The 23,946-nt window shown below is 41.1% G+C and overlaps 1 protein-coding gene across 1 annotated transcript in view; it reads right to left on the reverse strand.

Annotated features, from left to right (window-relative positions):
- Positions 1 to 14,509: 14,509 nt before the first annotated feature.
- Positions 14,510 to 23,946, reverse strand: part of LOC147423989 (amino acid transporter AVT1C-like) — a 64,158-nt gene continuing 54,721 nt past the window's right edge. Inside the window, exons 5-7 of the mRNA XM_086502320.1 lie at positions 19,259 to 19,302; positions 14,689 to 14,751; positions 14,510 to 14,602 (exon numbers count right to left, since the gene is read on the reverse strand). Coding sequence (XP_086358446.1) covers positions 14,510 to 14,602; positions 14,689 to 14,751; positions 19,259 to 19,302 — 200 coding nt within the window. The remainder of the gene's footprint in view (positions 14,603 to 14,688; positions 14,752 to 19,258; positions 19,303 to 23,946) is intronic.

Consider the following 23,946-nt stretch of genomic DNA (forward strand, 5'->3'; position numbering starts at 1 on the left):
GTCACCCCCTAGTAGGCCAAGAAGGGAAGATCTGCCTCTTTCGAGGGCATTGAAATGACTTCTCCTTGACAATGGCTCCTTTTGCACCAGCATCCCTTGTGTCTGTTCCGAGGTTTTTATATTAGTAGACATCTGTTAATACAGAAGGTGGGAAGGAAAGTGAGGGTTATGTTGATATTTGTGTATGAGAGAGGAAGATTAAATTGCCACTGGGAGGAGCAACAAGTTGTTGACCAGCAATTTCAATTCTGAATTGGAGGCAATGCCCTCGTCTACTGTAGACGACCTTGTAGTTGCCTAATTATTAGAAAAGGATAAGCGAACACAAGGTGCCAAGGATCATGTGCCGGCACCAAGGGAGGTCATCAAAGATGGCATAACCAAAGATGACAGTAGTGCCGATTCAAAGTTGTCCAAAGTTAAGAAGAAGCTAGAAGAAGAGACTAAGAAGAGAATCTTAACATTCGTAGGAAACTATCCCAAGAGACTTAAAGATCTATCCGCAAACGAGGGGAGTTGAACTCAAGACCTAAGAATTGGGATGAGTCCAAGTTAGCCTAACCGAAAGTGGGTGACAACAACTAAACCACAGCATGTCATAGCAGAGGAAAAAGAAGATCTCTCGAGTGTCTTAGTAGCAAAGATACCAGAGTGGGATGAGATACTTGATGAAGAGAAAGCCTTTTTCAGGAAAAGGCAGTTCTCTAAGCTATTCAAAGGAGAACTTCCTTTTCCTGAAAAAGGTTTTCTCTTCATCAAGTATCTCATCCCACTCTGGTATCTTTGCTACTAAGATACTTGAGAGATCTTCTTTTTCCTCTACTATGATAGGCTGTGGTTTGCTGTGGTTTAGCTGCTGTCACCCACTTGCGGTTAGACTAACTTGGACTCAGCCCAATTCTTAGGTCTTGAGTTCGTCACTCCCCTTGTTTGCGGATAGATCTTTAAGACTCTTGGGATAGTTTCCTACAACGTTAAAATTTTCTTCTCCGTCTCTTCTTCTTGCTTCTTCTTAACTTTGGACAGCTTCGAATCGGCACTACTGTCATCATCGGTTATGCCATCTTTGATGACCTCCCTTGGTGCCGGCACATGATCCTTGGCACCTTGTGTTCTCTTATCCTTTTCTAATAATTAGGCGACTTCAATTTTAAACAAGGTCGTCTAAAGTAGACGAGGGCACTGCCTCCAATTCAGAATTGAAATTGCTGGTCAACAACTTGTTGCTCCTGATTGTGGAAATTTAATCTGCCTCTCTCATACAAAAATATCAACATAACCCTCACTTTCTCCCCACCTGCTCTATTAACGGATGTCTACTAACGTAAAAACCTCAAAACATACACAAGGGATGCTAGTGCAAAAGGAGCCATTGTCAAGGAGAAGTCATTTCAATGCCCTCAAAAGAGGCAGATCTTCCCTTCTTGGCCTACTATATCCCCTCATGTCATGTGCAAATGGCTCTTTTCCATTTAAAAAAATGTGTAGTGTGGTATATTACACACAGATCCTGATACGGCATGCATTCTCATAGCGTGCTGCAAGTAGTGCACTTTATTCAAAGAGGTGACTAGCTTAGCTTAGCAACGTTGCTTGCTTCGAAGCTTTTCTGCAGTTTATACAACTAAGAGCTCAATAGCTTGTTGCTTATAATTTCAAACAGTGTAAATTTCTTTCATAGCACATAAATCATTGATATTGTGCTTTGCGAGTAGGGACCGCTATTGCCTCTCAATTAGAATTGTCCATCAAAGTCAATAGCTCATAATAGTCATAACATGCTCTCAGACTTTGACTAGGCTCTCTCGAGAGCTACATTCAACCTAATTGTGGCTAGATAAATCGGTTTTGGGTCAAATACAAACAATGCCAAAGATTCAACCTTGAGCCTACACCTCGTGGCTTAAGCTACTGTCCTTTGTTTGTTATTTGCTCCTTTCAAATGTCTTATACCATGAATTTCCCTATCATGGATGGTTGTAAGGGTGGGGGTGGGCTTTTGTAGGTGAAAAGACGGACTTAGTATTGCTACATGTGAGGAGGTTTTGGCGATCATTGGGTCAATACTCAAAAGTACCAAAGCCGGAAAAACTTCTACTTCGATTTGAGTTGTAAATTACCGTTGTGATTCTGTGTGTTTCATATCAGGTAGTTTTACAACCTACATAATATCCTTTGGAATTCCTAAGCTCGTTTCACTTTCCTCCCCACCTGCTCTATTAACAGATATCGACTAACGTAAAAACCTCGGAACATATACAAGGGATGCTGGTGCAAAAGGAGCCATTGTCAAGGAGAAGTCATTTCAATGCCCTCAAAAGAGATAGATCTTCCCTTCTTAATTGGAGGCAGTGCCCTCGTCTACTGTAGACGACCTTGTTTAAAATTGAAGTCACCTAGTTATTAGAAAAGGATAAGAGAACACAAGGTGCCAAGGATCATGTGGCGGCACCAAGGGAGGTCATCAAAGATGGCATAACCGAGGATGACAGTAGTGGCCGATTCAGAGATGTCCAAAGTTAAGAAGCAGATAGAACAAGAGACGAAGAAGATAATTCTAACGTCATAGGAAACTATCTCAAGAGACTTAAAGATCTATCCGCAAACGAGGGGAGTAAAACTCAAGACCTAAGAATTGGGTTGAGTCCAAGTTAGTCTAACCGAAAGTGGGTGACAACAGCTAAACCACAACCTCTCATAGCAGAGGAAAAAGAAGATCTCTCGAGTATCTTAGTAGCAAAGATACCAGAGTGGGATGAGATACTTGATGAAAAGAAAACCTTTTTCAGGAAAAGGAAGTTCTCTAAGCTAGTCAAAGGAGAAGAGTTAGTGGATTTGAAACTTGGCACCACCAAGATTCTATACCAGCTAGGTTAAACACACACAAGCGAGCATGCAAACACACACAAACACGCTTGTATAAACAACACATAGACCCAAGCATGCATACCCACACACACAACACACTTGGCCAAACATACAAGGGAGCAAAGCATTGCATCCACCTCATAGATTAAGTAGACATGCCCTTCGATGAGCGGTGGAGTATCACCCATATACTGTAGAGATCCCTGTTAGTCCATCTCACATGGCCCTCATTTCTTACAGCCACTTTTTTCCTTGTCACCCCCTAGTAGGCCAAGAGGGGAAGGTCTGCCTCTTTTGAGGGCATTGAAATGACTTCTCCTTGACAATGGCTCCTTTTGCACCAGCATCCCTTGTGTATGTTCCGAGGTTTTTACGTCAGTAGACATCTGTTAATAGAGCAGGTGGGGAGGAAAGTGAGGGTTATGTTGATATTTGTGTATGAAAGAGGCAGATTAAATTGCCACAGTCAGGAGCAACAAGTTGTTGACCAGCAATTTCAATTCTTAATTGGAGGCAGTGCCCTCGTCTACTATTGGAATGCAAGATTAGGGCTTTGGAGCATTGATAAAATCACCCTATACATTGTGTAATTGGCAATTGGAAGGTGCTTACGGACTCAACATTTGTGTGGTATGCTTAGCAGTTGTCAATTTGTGAATTGGAAATTTTGATTTTGCAAGTTTTGGAATTAAATGTGCAAATTGGAATTAAATTTTGATTTTGATTTTGGAATTAAATGTGCAAATTGATGGTGTCATGGCTAATGTGCATTGTTAATTTGCCTAATTGCATGCTTGAATGGTCAATTGCAAGTCATTAAAATCGTGTCTGTGTGCATTCTAATTGAGTGTGTGTATGCTGAATTTTGAGTGTGTGTGCACTAAAAAATCAATGTGTGCATAAAGATTTTGCAATTGTGATGATTGATTTGTAAAGTGGTCATGCCCAATAAGACATTTGTGAGTTCATTTTGCAATTTCGACAAGATTAACCCTTGTCTGTGTGCACCTAAAAATTGGTAAACACTGTCAATTATTTGTGTGTGTGTGCCTAAAAGGTGCTTTATGTGTATGATTAATTCAATTTTTGATTGCAAACTTGAAGAAATTAATGGTTAATTGTTGTGTTTTTGAGTTCAAAACAGGGAAATTAATTGGCAATTGAATCGATGTGATTATTGTGATTTTATTTGGATTCACTAACAGTTTATGTGTGGAGAAATTTTAGAAATTTTTTGAGTATTTTTTGGATATTTTTAAATAAATTTTTACTAATTTTTTCATTAATTTCTACTTAATTTCGTTAAAAATTGATATCTTGCGATCTTGATGAGCTGTTTTGTGTACGTATTTACGATCATTTTGAGCGCATTGGTCAAGTTTTGAGCGTTTTTCTATTTTCAGGGACAGAGTTGTTGATTTTGTCGCAATTAGTATTTTTGGCAAAAAATGCAATTTTTGGTGATTATGTGCGTGTTGAAAGTGTTTGATTGTAATTGCTAATGATTTTCTGAGATTTATAGAATTTTTTGACTTTTTTTGGATTTCTGGATGTTTTTTAACATTTTCAAGCAATTTTCTGCCAATTTTAGCATTTTTCGACATTTCAAGACTTGAAATTAGAAAAAAAATTGATTCCGACGCGCATCGGCAAAGTTCAACGAGTCGATGTGCGCTTGAGCAAGGTTGCAACGATCACTTCCAGGCTCGACGGTGAGATTTCGTAAGTTTCAGTGAGAACCTATGCTTAAATCACTTGGGGTTTTAAAAAATAATAATAATAATAAATCCTCCTCAGCTCATCTTGGGTGCGCTCATTATACTCTCTCTCCTATCCACTCTCTCTCTTCCCTATTCTCTCAAAGCTCATTATACTCTCTTTTCTCCTCACTCTCTCTCTCTCTCTCTCTCTCTCTCTCTCTCTCGCTGGTTTGTGGAACCTCACCCATAACATCTCTCTCTCTCTCTCTCTCTCTCTCTCTCTCTCTCTCTCTCTCTCTCTCTCTCTCTCTCTCTCTCTCTCTCTCTCTCTCTCTCTCTCTCTCTCTCACTGCGCACATGCCATTCCACCTTCTCCTTTGTCATTATCCCCCCCTACTCCTTCGCCCCGAAATCAGCGTTGCAGTACTCTCTCTCTCTCTCTCTCTCTCTCTCTCTCTCTCTCTCTCTCTCTCTCTCTCTCTCTCTCTCTCTCTCTCTCTCTCTCTCTCTCTCTCTCTCTCTCTCTCACTGCGCACATGCCATTCCACCTTCTCCTTTGTCATTATCCCCCCCTACTCCTTCGCCCCGAAATCAGCGTTGCAGTACTCTCTCTCTCTCTCTCTCTCTCTCTCTCTCTCTCTCTCTCTCTCTCTCTCTCTCTCTCTCTCTCTCTCTCTCTCTCTCTCTCTCTCTGCGCACATGCCATTCCACCTTCTCCTTTGTCATTATCTCCCCCTACTCCTGCGCCCCGAAATCAGCGTTGCAGTACTCTCTCTCTCTCTCTCTCTCTCTCTCTCTCTCTCTCTCTCTCTCTCTCTCTCTCTCTCTCTCTCGCTCTCTTTTCTTCTCTCTTTTCTTCTCTGCTCCCGAGCCCACCGCCACACTCTCTTCTCTCTCGTCTCACTTTGTGCGCCATATGAACCACTGCGTGCTTGCCGCCATCACCTCTTGCTACCCACCAATACATTCACCACATCCAGTGGGTGCATCGCCTCTCTCTCTCTCTCTCTCTCTCTCTCTCTCTCTCTCTCTCTCTCGCTCTCTTTTCTTCTCTCTTTTCTTCTCTGCTCCCGAGCCCACCGCCACACTCTCTTCTCTCTCGTCTCACTTTGTGCGCCATATGAACCACTGCGTGCTTGCCGCCATCACCTCTTGCTACCCACCAATACATTCACCACATCCAGTGGGTGCATCGCCTCTCTGTCTCTCTCTCTCTCTCTCTCTGTCTCTCTCTCTCTCTCTCTCTCTCTCTCTCTCTCTCTCTCTCTCTCTCTCTCTCTCTCTCTCTCTCTCTCTGTGCCTTACCTCCTGCGTGCCAGGCTAGGCCTTCGCGCTGCCTCCTGTCGCGTCACTGCCAGGTGGACTCTCTCTCTCTCTCACTGCCTCTCTCCCTCTCTACCACTAACAACCAGCCTGCGTGCGTGCCTATCGCCCCAACCACCAGTGACCAGTGACCACCCTTTGTTGTGCGCCTTCATCACGAATAGCAGTACGCTAACTCTATCCAGGTAAGCAGAGGTGAGTATTTAGTTAGTTTAATGAACTAGGTTTATTTTTTTAACTTTTTATTTTATTTGGTTTTATTTAATAACCCCCCCCAAAAAAACAATATTAAAACATTGAAAAATCAAAAAAGAAAACAAAAAAAACTCATAAAAATACCCAAAAATAGAAATTAAAAATCACACATATATTTGAAAAAAAACAACAAACATTAGGAAAAAATTCTTTTAAAAATCACCAAATTAAAAAAAAAAACTAGAAAATAGAAAAAACCAAAATTTATTAAATTTTTTAAAAGCTTCAAAACTCACAAAAAATCAAAAACTTCACAAAAAAATCAATATTGCATCGATAAATAAATAAAAAATTAGAAATTTCATAAAACCTTTAAAAAAATCATTAAAATTACAAAAAAAACAAAAAATTTAGAGAAATATAAAAAAATCTAGAAAATTTAAAAATTTCACAAAGAAATTAATTAAAAAAGAAGGGAGGTTCCAAAAGAGGCAAAGAGGCAAAGAAGCAAAACAGCCTCGCCATAAATTCACATTGTAAGCAAAAAAAGACTAGACGAGCAGAAAAAGCCGTCGAGAAAATCACAAGGAAGAAACCGAGAAGAAGCAAACCAGAGCAGCAGGAGAACAACCTGAAAAACCCGAGAAAAAGAGAACGAAGAGAGTCGTGAGCTGTAAAAAATTCAAAATTGTCAAAAAGAGCAGAAAACAAGACCGAGCGAAACCCACAGTGTACCTCGACAGTCCCAAAAGGTGAGACCAAACGATAGTCAAACAGTTTTGAACTCTCATAATGGAGAAAGATTTAGTGATCACCCTAGAAAGGGGGGAGCTACAAATCCAGTAAGCTCATCTATTGTACCGGGAAATGCAACACCAGTTAGAAGCCCTATAGCCTCTAGCCAGACCCCTTCAAAGAAGAAACCATTGAAAGATCATATGGTTGTTATTTCAACTGATCTCCACAAAAAATCCAAGCAACCCAATAGTGTTCAAGCAGTTGCATGTGATTAAGCTCACAAAATGCATACATGGATACAAATGGCAATGAATACCAACAGGTTCACGACCTTGTACAAACCCCTGCGGGTATTAAACCTGAAGTCAAAGATTATTTCAAGACGATGCAAAGCCTCAAGCTGCCAAAGTAGGTGACATATAGGTCAAAATCAACCGAAGTTAAAGTTCAGAAGGCTACACAAAAGTCACCACCAAATCTCCTCTTAAGAGACAAATTCTATGGAAAAGTACAGTGGATCTTCTAAGATCAAAGGTTACTCAGATGCATGTAGACAATGCTCAACTGTTGCAATCAAAAGGTGCAATATCACATCCAAATGAGCCAACATCAACTGAGGTAGGTGATCAAAGCCCGGGGGGTTCACCTTACATAGAATGTAACCTATCACGTGAGTTCAACAGAAGGGTATTTAAATCCCTTAAAACTTACAGAAATAAATTTACATAAGGATATGCTTTTTACACATCTAAAAAAAAAATTACAGAATTTAAAAGAAAAGGGTTCATTATATTTTCTAGAAAATTCACAGAATAGGGATTTTAGAAAAAGAGCCTGAACGCACGTGATATAGTGGTCTTAAATATAGTGAACCCCCCGGGGATCAAAGCAAGAAAGTTACATAAAAAGTTCAACCCAAGGACACAACCACAACAAAGTTAGTAAATTCACACAAATATCCTGAGAAGATCAAGTACAACATCACTGGTGAACATGAAGAAAATCTCTCAAGCAAAGTAAAGCTGGACTTTCAGCTAGATAAGTATCTCATGTCTTTTCACACTTGGAAAAACAGTGGCCAACCACAGCTGGAAGGTGATCCTAAATTCATTAGCATCTCTGGAAACAAACGAGCAGAATGTTGGGGAATCATTTCCACCGCTATTCAAATAGGTTCACATATCATCATTTCTCAATTCCATGTGATCACAGCAAAAGATGTTCCAGATAACATCATAGTGGGAATACCAATGGCCCAAAATGTTATAGAGATACGGAGTTCAAACAAGATGCAATCATCACAGACAACAAGGAATGAAGACCAAGACTGGTCACCTATGCACGACAGCAAAAAGTCCTCAAGCACAATTAAAATGGAGACTGATACCAAAGCATAGCTTATTGAAGATGAATCATCTCCATCCAATAGAACTTCAGAAGATCTTAAAGCAAATCAAGCATCAAGAAGTGCAGATAAACATAGCAAATAGCAACCACGAAAGCTATTGAGCAGGAAAAGCCATCAAAGCCAGAAGTAAAGAAGAACGAGGTTGCAGACAAAGGTTGCAAACAACCAAAAAGCAATAGGAATTCCAAAGGTCACTCAATCATTGCCAACAGATAGAAGTGCTAATGGAAAACAGAGTCTCAAGTCACCTTCCATAGAGACGCAATTAGATCAAGAGGAGACCATAGCAAAAGCAGGACAAAAATCTTCAAGAGAACCAATGAGGATAGCTATAGTTCTCAACAGTACAAATGGAGCGAGTGTCAGATGCAATGCTCTATTGGATAAAGAAGAAAAGTGCAATATGGTTCCAGCTAACATCCAAAGGATCCTCCAAATCACTCCAAGTAGACAGAACAGTAAAGCAATGCTAGGTATGGTTGTGAGTCAAGAAGAAATGGTTGCTATTCTTAGCATCCAAAAGAATGAAGAGCAGGTAAAGTTTCAAGTAAAAAATTCAAACGACATGCTTGTAGACATCATCCTTGGATATCAATGGTTAGACTAGCACAAGGCCTACAAAGAAGATACAATGCTAATACTCTCTTTTCCAAGAGATAGCAAGCAACAGTTACAGATACCATTAATGCTAGATTTAGAGTTGCAAATGTCCCAAGAAACAAAGACAAATCATGCAGATAAAGGTAAAGCTAAAGTGGACCTTCCACTGACTAGCACAAAAGGCATGACATCATACGCCTCTACATCAAAGAACCCTCATGGATCGGCTTCTTCAAGCAAGTCCAAACCCTAAACTTGAAGTCAATTGCTGACTCATCTGAAACCTCTAGGGAGACACCCAGAAAAACAAAGATATTTCAGCTCAAGTACTCAAGAAAGAAAAGGAAAGTCAAGCAAGTGTTTGTTCCGAGCAGTCTAGTAAAAGTCAATGATCTAGTGTAGATTGAAGACAAAAGATCAGAACAGTAAGACAAACACATGGGATGGATAGCATCACAATGGAGCTTAAAATAACGGGAGTACTATATAGATAACAAAAAAATTTAAGTACCAAAATCGAAGGTCAGGGCATATGAAGTGCAATCGAGAACCTACCAAGAAAGAAGGCCCCCTAGGTATCGATCTCAAAATCATCCCAAGATACGTATGAAGCAGGTGTACAATAGAACAACATCAAAATCTACTAACATCTACCATTTCTCCCAAGAGGATATAGAACAAAGATGGATTACAATGAATCTTCCTCTTGCACAATGATTCTACACAGGCTATACAAAGATTTGGAAACCAGTCAACAAAAGACCAACTGCAATTGAGACAGACATGCATGAAAATCTCAAGAGTTCAAAAAGACCTAGAGTTAAGCAAAGTCAACAAAGGAGTTACAAAGTTCATGAAGAGATTTGGATTCCTAAGTCTTCCAATGATTCGAGTCAAAAGTCGGGTGAAGATAGTCAACCAAGGCCTACAACATGGCTATGGATGCAAGTGAGGGCTACCTTCCTTGACGTGTGTTGAAATGGATTGTTGCTTTTCAAAGGGTTTGATGCAAGGACATTATTGGTTGTCATAGGGCGGCGGGTCTCTATAACCTGCTTTGACTGAGATTTGGTTGTACAATAATTTTTAAACAATAAGTGGTATTTGTACATGACCCATGTATTACTCGTGTTTGTTGGTCTTTGAACATGTAATGTTCATTTGTGATATTGTCTTCGAACACACACACACACACACACACACACACACACACACACACACAATTAGGATAGTTGTTATGTCATAAAAACAATCCCAAGAGACCTCATAGTCAAGAAGAGAGAGAGAGAGAGAAAGAGATTTTAATGACATTTTGGAGAGGCCAAAGAGAACTCGCCTATCCTTTATGACATATAATGTTTATTTACGTTTGCAAAAGGCCTAGAACCTTTGAGACTACAAATTATACAAGAAGCTAGGATTTTCTTAAGAGTGAATACCAACACATCCAAATGTCCCACATAGAAAATATAAAATACTAAAGCAACAAATGCATCCAAATTTCTAGTATAGAAAATACAAAAGCCTAAAGTAACAAACGTTGAAATGTGAACAAATGAATGGGTCACTAGGGCAACTCTGACCTACCTTCCAATGCTTGATCTCCTTAATGAGGTGCCCTTGTAAGTACCACTGCATGAACTCTCTCATCGACCACTCCATCATGGTGTCAATTTCCTCCTATATTAGAACCTTGTACGAGCCACTCTATGTCTCTCAATAATTGCCTAGATATGGCAATGATAAATAGCGACTTCATTGGCTAGGGCTATGAGAGCGTTAAGATTTTCTTATTGCTATAAACACCATACGATTTAAGAAAATCTTAACGCTCTCGTAGCCCTAATATTTTCTTTTCGCTATAAAGACCATACGATTTAGGAAAATTTTAACGCACTTGTAGCCCTAGCCAACAAAGTCGCTAATTATTATCGCCACATCTAGGTGACTATTGAGAGACATAGAGTGGCGCGTACAAGGTTCTAACATATGAGGAAACTAACGCCATGATGCAACGGCCGATGAGAGAGTCTAATATGGTGTTTATAGCAGTAAGAAAATATTAACGCTCTCGTAGCCGTAGCCAACGAAGTCGCTATTTATCATTTCCACATCTAGGCGTCTAATATGGTGTTTATAGCAATAAGAAAATCGCTATTATAGCACTATTTGAAGAGTCAAAATTTGGGAGTGTCATCAATCTTGTTGGGAGCTAGCGCTCTGAAAGAGTCTGCCACCAGTCTTTGAGTGGATCCTTTTCTAGGGCACATAGAACGGTGTAATAAAGCATGTATGTTCCTATGAAGCTCCAACAAGAATAGCCCAAGGCCTATGTGGTGACAATTATCCATCATCTAGAAGAGAGGCTCGAATCCATCTTTCAAGAGACAATGAGATCCTCCTTGTATTTCAACTGCTCCTGGGGCACTGAAGTGTATACACTTGGTCATGGGCAGGGGGGGGAGCTCTCTGAGATGTCCATCTGCTCGCCCTTCTAGAACAGAATCCATGCAGACAACGGACAAGTTAAGGTCACATTAGCAGCATGAAAATTTAACTTTCCTAGCGAACCAACAGTTGCTACCTAAGCGCCGCTCAAAATTTATGCTGCAGTGGCGTGCAAATAGTCTACCCGTGATGACTGTCAACTGCATAGGAGTGTGTAACCCGGCCCCCCTCCCCACAAACATTGATAGTCGGGAATTGTCATGCAGTGACCATTTCCTTAAAAAAATGCTCCCACCATGGCTCTCGGCCTCCGTCGGTCGCCATGTGGTCGCCCGTTACTTCATGGAATGGTCACTGCACGACCATTTCCTACACAAAGTAAATCAATACTCGATAATGTGAAGAATGATTTTCTTGAGATCTAGTCTGATCATCTTTTTGATCTCTGAATGTTTAAATGTGAGTAATATTCATCCAAGGGGTACTAAAGGGTGGCAATTTTTACATCATGTCACTATCTCGTAATGTGTTTTTTGACATGTGGCGTCCCCTATCACTACCTCTCTTTGTAATCAGCTTCTAGTTTCTCCTCACTCATCATGATACCACCTATTCAAGGCATAGTGTGACTACCATGTCTAGCTATATTCCTAGAGTGAGGAAATATTGTAGCTCCTACCACATGAATAACATCTCTAAGGTGGTATGTAAGCTTTGTCAAAGGTGCACAGGGGTCCACACTCGGTCCACAGTTACTAGGAATCTAAAGAGCTCATAAGTATGGACATGATTGGTCTCCTTAGAGAAATTGTTTCTGTGATAAGGACGTCAGCCGTGGATGTCCATGGTTGCATAGTATAGCAATGTAGTATGAAAGTTAGGTATGCAAACTCCAATCCATCTTGTTGAAACATGTAACTCATGAAAGATGAACATATACATAATCCCACTGTGCTGGCACCATGCCAATTGAGTAATATGGTACAAGAGCAAGCTGAGCATATGCATCATCCAATGGAATGGTGATGGTACCATGCTAGTGTGGGTAATATGGTATAATAGAAAGTTGAGCATATACATAATCCCACTATGCTGGCACCATGCCAGTGTGGGTAATATGGTACAAGAGCAAGCTGAGCATATACATCATCCAATGGCATGGTTTTGGCACCATGCCAGTGTGGGTAATATGTTAGTCCTCTTGATGATGACCATTTAGTGATGCCAATTATTATGGATAACCCATGCATAGCTCCCATCTTAGGAGATATTTATCATACTTTTCTCTGCATAAAATCATCAAAAACTCTCTCAATACAAGATTTTCATATTCATACTCACAAAAATCCTTTGCTGATGTTTCAAAGAAGGAAACTTGACAAGAAGTTGGCCTTGCATTAAAGCCCCCAACCAACATGATATCTCTCATTTTCGGCTATATCATCATCCATGACCTCATTTGGCAATCACCCATTTGTGCTAGCACATTGAGAGGCAGAAAGTGCATAATAGCATATGAGGAGGAAAATTATCTATATGAACTCTTATAACCATATAGCAAGCATGCTAGTCCCTTCATACTATTTGTACGATGGGATGTAACTCCTCCCTATAAAGCAAGGCAACTCCTTATGACCCCTTATTGGGTGTCTTTCCAATTCCCATCTATACCCTCAATTTGCGGGTAAGTTCCTTGTCCTTAGAGGATGGATATGGAACAATATCACGTCCTCTAAAATTCTTCTCAAAAGTCATGCTAAGATCCATGATAATTCCATACTACAAAAATCTTAGCATGGCCCTATAGGTCATGCACCATCATGCACTCCATTTCTCCACATTGATCACTCTCCCATCTCTATAAATAGTCCAGTTTCCTTTCTTTCTCACATCAAGAATATGCAGAGTGCATTTTTTCTAATGTGCTACTTGAGCATGTGAGATCTTCCTTCAGAAATATGTTTTTTACCCATTAAGGCACATTGATGCGAGAAATGTTTTTCTCCTCCTCAAAATCAACAAATTTCATTATTCCTTTTGTACTCTCCATGCATCTATGGGAAACTTTTATTTGCCCCATTTTTAATACATAAGCCAATGCATTATCTTTTGGATTTTTTTCCTCCTTCCATCCCATAACTCGTACATTCAATTCCCTTAGCTTCTCCTCCTCCAATGTATTGTTGGTGAGATAATAAGGGAAGTAGGTGAGGAGCTAACTTCTGTTTTCCACAATTTCTATCCATTGTGTTTTCCTCATGTTGTTTGACCACATCAGTCCAAGCCTTCAATCCATTCATGATATGACTTCGGCTCTTTTATCTTTTCTTGTAAAGGCAGACCCACTGTACTACTTTTGAGTTGCAAGTTTGCCCTAAAGATCTTCAATGAAAGCATCTTTTACCGCTATGCACTTTTCTGTTTTCGATTTCCACAACTCAAAAGTAGCAAGCTGATAATCCAATCTCTTTTGCACCATTGACTCCATTACATTCACTCTGCTCACACACACACACACACACACACACACACACACACACACACACACACACACACACACACACACACACACACACACACACACACACACACACACACACACACACACACACACACACACACACAGAGCCGCAATCGAGGAAGGAAGGGTATGTGCCTACAAGTAACAAGATTAATGATATTCTCGACTTCTTTAAATTATTAGGTGACCTTGGTCAATGGGAATGTAGTTAAATTTGATTAAGTTGAACCTTGGTCATTACCATTTATGGACTTTTTTTTCATTAGACTACCTTTTTGGATATTTTAGGAATTACATGGTGGTTTCTGATATTTCATAAAATGTGTGTGTGTGTGTGTGTGTGTGTGTGTGTGTGTGTGAGAGAGAGAGAGAGAGAGAGAGAGAGAGAGAGAGAGAGAGAGATTTGCATTGTATTGACATAACTACTTCATTATGGACTGAAACACGGTGTGGTTGAGAAAGTTTTGTAATCATTGGTGAAATGTACGTTCTCTTTTGACCATGTTTATCAAAAACTTGGTCATTAGTCACCACAATGTAGTCATCACTCACTATTTGTTGGTGGGGTATGACTATTGTTAGTATATTACTATGGTGAAAATTGAAGAATTTTGTTTGATTAGAGCCGTCAAAAAGATTACCACTTCAAAAAATTGGTTAGTTTGATAGTTAGTGTGCTTCCTTGACTCTAGAAGAAGTTAGCTACACTCAATACTTGCTAGCAATTTTGATCACAGATGAGTACATTCCAACAACACTTGCAATCATGCCAATCACAATGATTATTTTGCACAAAACCGCCTGGGCACAAAAGACATTTATGAAGTTAGGCATCTATGCTTCAAGAATTGAGCTTCGAAGCGTGTTTTGAGACACACACATCTTACCTGTAGTCTAGTCGTGTTATTCTTGTAGATCTTCAAGAAGCATACACATGGAAAAATCAAGGTCTGCACACAAACAATTGCTGTTGATGTAAGCCTAGAGAAAAAAAAAAACGAAATTAAAACCACATACTTTTTTTCCCCAAGAAAAAGATCCCTTCTATTAGTTAATAAAAATACCCAAAAAAAGGGGAGGGGCGGGGGGGGGGGGGGGGGTACATCAGCATGAGGAGAGACTCTCCCAATGAAAAAATGAGATATATACAATGACAGCTAAATCAAGATATGGGAACAACATATGTGGCCGAGAATGCCATCAAGGAGCCGCATGGACCATGGTGTAGAAAGGGATTTGGACGCCAAATTCATAGAAATGCCTCGCAGCGCTCCTGCATACGGTCGGAGCTGCCTTGTAGCCTCTCGAACTGACCTCGAAGTGTGTGGATCAGCTCCACCCATATATCTGGTACAGTCTCCACTGGTGGGATGGGCCAGGGCTCAAAGATGCGGAAGCACCAGGCTCTCCATATGAACCAGAGAGTCAGGCTGCAGATAAGATCCCAGCAAAGCTCTCTATCACTGCTCCACTCCTGGGGCATAAGCTCTGTGATAGGCTGGAGAGTGGGCCAGCCCTCCTCTATCACAATCATCCTGCTAGCTGAGGACAGCTCACAACGAAGTGCTGGGCTCATGAGGGTGGACCAAGCAGTAGCACCCCTGACTAGCTGATGATAGCGTTGGCATCAGCCGTAGAATCCAAAGCCAAACCTACTACGCCATGGGGGAAGTCCCATAGACAACGACTCAAGTGGGTGGCAACACACGGCACAGCCCACCGAATGGCCACTATAGACCAAGCAACTCCCCACTACCGTAGCTCGATGGGTGACGAGCTACTAGAACATGGTGACTTTCCTCGGTTGTCTACTGCTCCACAAGCGCTCTCAAAAGTTTGTCAGGAACTCAGTTGTGATACCCTCCTCCCAGAGTAACAGGGAACGGCCGGAACAGGCCCTTGCCCTTCCCGAAACGCGTTCCCACCTGAGCCACGCACCCGAAACAGGAACAAACATTCCACCCAAATGCAACTGGAACGTGGCCGGAACGGGCTTCTGAACGGCGGAAGAGCGGACTGTCCCAAACAGTAGTTTGAATTTTTTGACCGTTTTTTAAAAAAACAGAGCCGTTCTTGGGCAACGTTTTTTAACGTTTTTTTTTTTTGGGGGGGGGGGGGGGGAGATGGCTTTCCTATATAATGGCTCATCCCTCCCTCAAGCCTTCAAGCTCTCAAGAATCAACCTCAAGCCTCAAGGCTCTCCGCGCCGTCGCTCAAGTCTCAAGCCTCACATGCTCTAGCCTCTCCCTTGAGCCTCTCTCGAGTCTCTCTGCATCCCTTGGGCCTCAAGCCTTCCAGGCTCAAGCTTGAAGCTCGGAGATCTCTCCATTCATCATCCCTCTCTCGAGTCTCGTCTACGGTCTCTCCCCCTCTTTCTTGCCACTTGGGCCTCAAGGCTTTAAGCCTCAAGGCTCAAGAGTCAAGCCCTCAAGATTCAAGTCTCTCCCTCTCTCCCTCTTTTGCTCAAGCCTCAAGGCTCAAGTTTCAAGCTCCACGCCGCAACCTCTCTCTCTCTCTCTCTCTCTCTCTCTCTCTCTCTCTCTCTCTCTCTCTCTCTCTCTCTCTCTCTCTCTCTCTCTCTCTCTCTCTCTCTCTCTCGCACGCACGCGCGCGCAAGCTCCCTCCCTCTTTTGAGTGACGAGTCTCATGGCCCAAGCTTCGGCATCAAGTGAACATGTGTCCTTGGGCGCAAAGAAAAAGAAGGATTAAGCTTCATGGTGGGACAAAGTGCATTCCCGAGTGTTGGGAAAGGCCGGTGGTGCGCGTGCATGGAAGCGCAAACTATTTGGCTTGAATGGCAATCTAGCACAACCAAAGTCCGCGCTCACCTCCTTAAGCTAGAGGAACAACAAGTAGCAATATGCAAGGAAGTCAACGAGCAATTTTTGAAGGGATTTGAAACCAAGGATGCCGCCATCAAAGCCAACAAAGAAGAGAAAGATGCGGCAAGGCCGAAGCGTCCCGCAATCAACCCCAACGACTTGGTTTTTCCCTCTTCTACACCTTCTTCATCGGTTGGTGGTGATAGTAATGCAGCAACGATGGAGATGGTGGCGACATCATTTCGATCGTCATTTTCAATGCCTAATACTACTCCGGTCTCCACTCCCAAATCTCACCAATGCACCCTACATACCATTGCTTGAAATTTTGCATGTTTTGCAGGTTGAAATTGAAAATAAGATGATGACGAGTTGGGAGCGACGACAGCCCTGGAATGAACCCGATCACGATTCAAGACAAGAATCATGAACTTTAAATGAATGATGATGATTATAGTGCATCAAGATTCCCATATGAATGAGATGACTAGATACTGTTGTGAGCGCATCAAGAGTTCCTACGGGATGAGATGACTACACAGGGATCTAGGTGCATCAAGAATTTTGAACGGATGAGATGACTAGATGATTGAAACAGTTTGTTCAATATGAACCAAGTGTGTGAATGAAGAACTTGGAAATAGGAATTTCCAAAGATGAATCTGATTTAAGTATGAAACTAATGTTTTATGGAAGATCCTGCTATTTGTGAATAGATAACAGAAACGAGAATGAGATGATTTTGGAGCAATGACAGCTCCTTAATGAACCTGATAATGAATTTTGAATCATGAATGATTCAATGGAACTATTGTGAGTGCATCTAGAGTTCTTGCGGGATGAGATGGACACACACCTAGAACTGAATGATTGAACCACTCGGTTCAACATGAACTCAGTGTGTGATTGATGGATTAGGATCCCCGAAAATGATTACTCGTGAGGAGTCCTTTCAAGGATTCCGGATGTTGTTGGGGCGATCTCCCTCGACGCCATACAGTTCGGTACCAATACCTCACTTTGAAAAGGAGGGTATGTCACATGACACATCCAACCCCATGTGTCCGTGGACAAGCTACAGCATGACCAGGGTTCAGTTCAATCAAGTCAGTCTAGAGTAGAAAGTGATCTGGCACTTTTGTGAGTCTGTTCGCAGACCGTGCATGACCAGTCATGTAGAGTATATGCATATCCTCCGGTTGCACACAGCATGATCATCAACATTCCCATCAGAATCCATCAGGGAAATTTTCCAGTGCATTAAACCGATTTTCCCTATTTTGTACATTTTTCACTTATTTATTAAGTGACTTTTGTTGGAAACTAGGTAGGGCAATTTTGCTAAGATAATATATAAGCAAACCAGAGCTAGAACTTTCTGGCAGAAGAGGCAGCACGATCACCTTGCTCAACAGGCACCTTCTGAGCAGGACCCCCAACATGGCCTAGCATTTTTGCAACACAACATCAAAGCTAGCGTTTTTTGCAAGACAGATCAGCCTTGGTGTTTTTGCATTGCAGAGAAGCTTCGGCATTAGCAGACACAGCAGAACCACTTCACGAGAGCAGATCAGCCTAGCGTTAGTAGATTTCCCCTAGCAGCAAAAATCAGCCGTAGAGTTTTTGCATCAGCAAAGCAACTCAGCGTTTTGCAGATTCTTCACGAGAGAACCTCAATTAGCATCAACATTTTCAGTTTTCAGTAGTCAGACTTCGCAGTAGAATCGCCGAACCTCGCAGATCTCACCTTTCTACAGCAACAGCAAATCCTCGCCGCACGGTCAGATTTAGCGAAGTTTGCAGATTCAGCCTAGAAAACGCAGATTTCAGCATCTGCGTTTTCAGTGCATCGTCGTCGCATCATCGTCACCGACATAGAGTCAAAATTCATCAAATAAAGATTTGCAGATTTCAGCCTTTAGCATTTTCAGATTTCAGCCCATCTCGCCGTTGTCCTCATAGTCGTCGACATCGTCGGCAAGTCCAAGCATTGTAGAGATTTGTGCAATCATAAGTAGACCGCTCTCGCGATTGAGAGTGGGGCCCTTGGAGGAGGGTCTGACAACTTCTGGGTGTTGTATTCTCTTCTCTCTCTATCTCTCAGACTCATGCACCTTCATTCACAGCGTTCATTCACTTTGTTTGTGTCCATTGCACTTTCTCATTAAAGCACGGAAGGCTCTCCCTTGCCTAAGTAAAAGGAACCTTGAGCACAATTCGGACCACTCACCTTGAGCAAAGTTCAACATTCATTTTGCTACACCTTACACCAAGTCAAAGGGTCGGCTCCCAGTGTCGAACGAGGGGGCTTCTGTGGAGTCCCTATGAGGTGGAGCAAGGGCCGCCATTATGTGTCTGGTACTGGAAAGAGGAAGGAAAAAACGATGAGGAGGGCCACCGAAGTGTTGAAGGTAGCCTATCGGCGAGGGAGGAGAGAGTTTGGGGGGGGGGGGGGGGGCGGCGAGCAATTCTACAGGACCTTAAAACCACACACTTTCATACACATTAATCTAAATCAAGCACTGTTTGATGTTTATATAAGTCTAAAATATAAAAACAAAATTGAAACAAGCACGTGGGCATACACATTATTTCAAATCAAGCATGCTAAAGGTTTGATAGCAAAAAAACTCACCACAAGGCTAGTGAGGACTGAACCAATGAACGATATCATATATCCTGCCAAAAACAGTGAATAAAATTACTCAAACTAGAGAAAGAAAGTAACTAAAATTGCACAAACATATACTCACCAAAAAAAGGCACCAAAGTTTCTACACACAAATTGGAAATGACAAGGAGTGTTCGTAGTGTCATCTTTAATGCTTTTTTTTGGCAAGGTCCAAGACTCTCCGTAGGTATGAGCTCTTCTATCCCATCTGCAATTGGGGTTATAATAAGAGCAAATGTGTGCTAAGGTCCAGGGCTACATTAAATTCAATAATCGTACAAACTTAAGGTAAGAATCAAAGAAAAATGCTCAGATTTAAAGGATATTTTGTCAACAGGCCTCCCTTTAATGTATAAGCTACGGAAGAGAAGTAAACACTTAATTGTGTATCTACCTAAGGAGTATGTTTGTCACATAGTGTGTGCGTGCGTGCTTGAGAGAGAGAGAGAGAGAGAGTAGAGAGGTGTTGAAGGAATGAGTGAAGTGCTTTTAAAGATAATCACTTAAAGTCATCATTGCCTTATTTCCAAAGTTTAAAAACAAAACCAAAAGATAAAGGTGAGGATATAAGTGTATAAGTGATGTACTATAAAGCTCAATTAATGCTCTTTGCCAGCATGAGGAGCTACTTACTGTTAGGAATAGGGCGAAGTAGGTTGCTTTGCTGGTCTTCAGCAGGTTCAATGTTATTTGGGATAGTGTCTCATCTCCAAACATGCGAAATCCCACCACTGACATTGTAAAATAGGAGAGGAAGCACAAGGTAAAGCTACAAAAACAGGGACAAAATCAAATCGAGGTAAAGAAAAACACAACTTTCCTTAACATTGTATGTGCTTTTATTATAGTCTTCAAATGGAAATATATTCAGCAGCAAAAGGATATTAACACCACCATCTTAAAGTGTAAGCGCGCACTCACGCTTATGTATGTATGTATATGTAAGAGTGTGTACTCTTACTAGATATTCACAATCAAGAACTCATGCATTGATTAAAGTCTCATGCTATTATTTGATTGAGCTTAACATTTTGTCATGAATAATTATTGTTTCTCTCTAAGAAGTACTATTAGACGGTGGTGTTAATATCTTTTTGGTGGTTGTTGATATGTTTTCAACTGAAGACTATAATTAAAGCACATACAATGTACACCTACACACATACATATCTATATATATATATACCTACACTTACAGATACACACAGTTAGAGTGTTGAGCCAGCAGAGGATCACACCCACATTTTTGCTCACACTCATCATTTTGTAACCATTGATTGTAATAAATGTCTTTCCGACATTAATTTTGATTTGAGCCATTCATTAAGTAACGGGACTCAATTGAGTTTCCAGCTTGTAATCCCGAAGTAATTTCACTTGCTGATGTAATTAGTTAGAGATGTTCTCACCTCCAAGGCTGAGGTATATAAGCCAAAGTTTTTGTAACCTAAAGGATTCAGATTATTAATCAAAGTGAGTTTTTGAGCGCCGTGACTGTGTCTGAGAGAGAGAGAGACAGAGTGTGAGAGAGTCTTATCTTCTTGCTACACGAGCTACGGAGCCGCCATTGGAGAAGCGACACCGCCATTGTGTTATCAATGGCGAGAGCTACGCACAAATACCAAGAGTGCGCGCTATCGGCTTCTATGTGTGGTAAGTTCCTACGAGCTTCGGTGTGAGTTTTCTTCCAACTCGTGTGTCGGAATGGAGCGTGAAGCATATCTATAGAACCACAACGAGTAGAGCTACACATTAGTACCATCGGGGTCAAGTTTCGATCACCTATAATTTTCGGCCTGTCTTCATACGCGTTTACCGCACGGAGTGGTTATAGGTTGATTTTGCAGTTCAGGTCTTTAGGGTGTTGTTCTTACCTAGTGTATAGACTTCTCCTTGAGTTTGAGATCGATTCAATGATTCTAGATCTTATTTTGTATAACATTCGTTCGTAGTACGGATTTCAGTCACTTGCGTATTTTAGAACTTAGATTTGATTTCCTTAGTAGTGATTGTCATTAGAAGGTCGAGTAGGTGATTTGACACCCACCTAGTTGTTTCCATGCGCCTGCGGGTCAAGCTCCGTTCTCGTCTGACAAATTCTGTTGTTGGTTGAGTTCTCGCTATTTAGCTTTCGCTAGCGGCGTAACCACCTTAATATTTGGCGCCGTTGCTGGGGACGAGAGCCCTAAGTAGGTGACCTTAGACTAATCCTACGAGGTGAGTCGTATAAACTACTTTGTATACTTTAGTTAGAAAAGATCTAGGAGTGGTGGACTCCGAAGATCTCGAGAGATACTAGGAAGTGGGGTATTCCTGGGTCTTCCGTGTTGACAGTATTTTTAGTTTAGCTTAGATTTGTTTGTTGTTTTGTTGGTGTTGAGTAGTTGTTGATAGAAGAAGAATTTGCTAGTCCGTGAGTGACAGTGGATCTCTTTAAAATCACAATTACCAAACCCATTTTATGATTAGGAATAGCTTAGGTAGGACTTCATTTGATCCTGATCTAGAGCTAGTAATCATTGGAGTATTTGCTTGATATGGTTGATTGCATGTTAGATCACTAAACCGTCGAGTTAGTAGTGAAACTTGCAATAAACAAAAGTCAGAGAAATTTTCTGTGTATCTGGGAGCTGCTGAGCACTTGAGAAAGCTTTAGGAAGGATTCTGTGCCAAAAAATTGGAAATCTGCAACTTTAGACATCATACGCGTATGATGTCTAAATGACCAAACAGAGACCAAAACAGAAATTTTGACTTTACCAGAGTGTTAAAAAGGGGGGTTATACCCTAATTTCAACATAAAACAAGAGCATTAACACTCAAAGAAACCCAAAAAGACAAGCAGTAGTCCAAGAAACGCAAAGAATAGGAAATTTTGGATTCAGATCTTGTTTTTACATTCAAACCTGACAAAAACACTTGAAACTCAATTATAAACATTGGAGAAGGCTTAAAACCAAAAATAGTCAAAATCTGGGACAAAAGACATCATACGCGTATAATGTCTTTTAGCACATCCACTGCTTATTTTTGATATCTGACCTGACAAAATTGTTACAAACACTGTAGAAAGCATAAATATCAAGTCTTGACCCAAATTGATGAAAAAGACATCATACGCGTATGATGTCCTTGACCTAATTTTGGACATATTTTGATACTTTGCCAACACAGATCCATTGTAATAGCTGTCTAGAGGTTATATTTCAAGTTTCATCCCATTTGGATCACAATTGACCCAAAACAAGTCAAAAGCGAAAAATTGCCAAGAAAAGCCTAAATTAGCCATAACTTGCTCAAACAGAGTTCAAACTGAATTTTGTGAGTGGACAGAGCATAAGGGGGCTACTGAGAGTGAGCATAACCAAAATAGTCCAAATCTGTGAAAAAAGACATCATACGCGTATAATGTCTTTTTCAGCATAACTGCAACAAAATTCTCACTTGATGAAACAGAAGTTGTCCAACTGACAAGATTAAACAATTGACCAAGTATCAATCAGTTTGGATCAATTCCGACCACAAAAACTTGGGAAAACAAATTGTCGAGACGGAAAAGTTAAAGTCCTTTAGGGGAATTGATGAATTTGAGATCGGACAAGAATCTCCAGAATAACCAACCAAAACAAGGGGAACAAGCAAGTGTCATATTAACCGAGGGAAGTGTAAACCAAAGTTGGGTGCAACCATTAGAACCGATCTTTGAAGGAAGTGTTTCTGATACTTCTTCGGAGAGATCTTACGAGATTCTCACCGAACACTTGGAACACTTAAACCTGAACAACAGAGAAAATATGGCAGCAGGATCATCAAACCCTTCCGCCACAATGAAGCTATTGTTTATAAAATACCAGTACGACAATGAGCAAGGTGCCAAGATCTACAAAGATGGAATGGACCGCTATTGTGTAAAGATAGAAGAGAGACCTAGTGAGTTCAAGGACTTAGTGCCTGTGAGCTATAGCGGAGATAGATATCTAGATGACGAGGGTACCATGTACTTGGTAGTCCTAAACCCTAACATTGTGGACAAGTGGGGATTGATGGGCACCAAAGCCAAAGTAGATGAAGAACTTGAGGAGAAAGCACCAATAATGAACTTCCCTGATGCGAGGTTAAGAAGAGAGAATGAAACTACAAGGATCAACACTGATAACATCTATGTGGGGCTATACAAATATAATAATGGGGAGCAAGATCTCTATTATAGATGTGAAGAACCCTACACTGGAGAGTTGACAGACCAAAAAAGACTTTATGTCTTTACCTACACAGAGGGATCGGAAGTGAAAATTGCCGCTTACGACAAGTATGGGAGGCAATACTCAACAATGGGAAAGAAAGAATTAGAAGGATATACATACTTTGGGGGACCACTACATCAGTATTATGTTACTTCTAGCTCACAAAGACCAGCACCAATAAATGGAGTGCAAAACCCAATGACGACAGGAGGACAAAGAACTCAGGCTGCTGACTCTTTCAGTCAACCTCAGTACTGGAAGCCCGGACCAATGGGATCATTACATTCCAGAGAGTCAATGGATATGAATCGAGTTAGTGCAATTCCAATCCCCACGTATACCACTCCAGGTCCAAGGTTCGAAGCGGAACCATCACATTTACCTCCTAGTAGTAGACTCAGGGCAGGG

Source organism: Adiantum capillus-veneris, chromosome 26 (assembly GCF_014529385.1).
Source record: "Adiantum capillus-veneris isolate H3 chromosome 26, ASM1452938v2, whole genome shotgun sequence".
NCBI lineage: Eukaryota > Viridiplantae > Streptophyta > Polypodiopsida > Polypodiales > Pteridaceae > Adiantum > Adiantum capillus-veneris.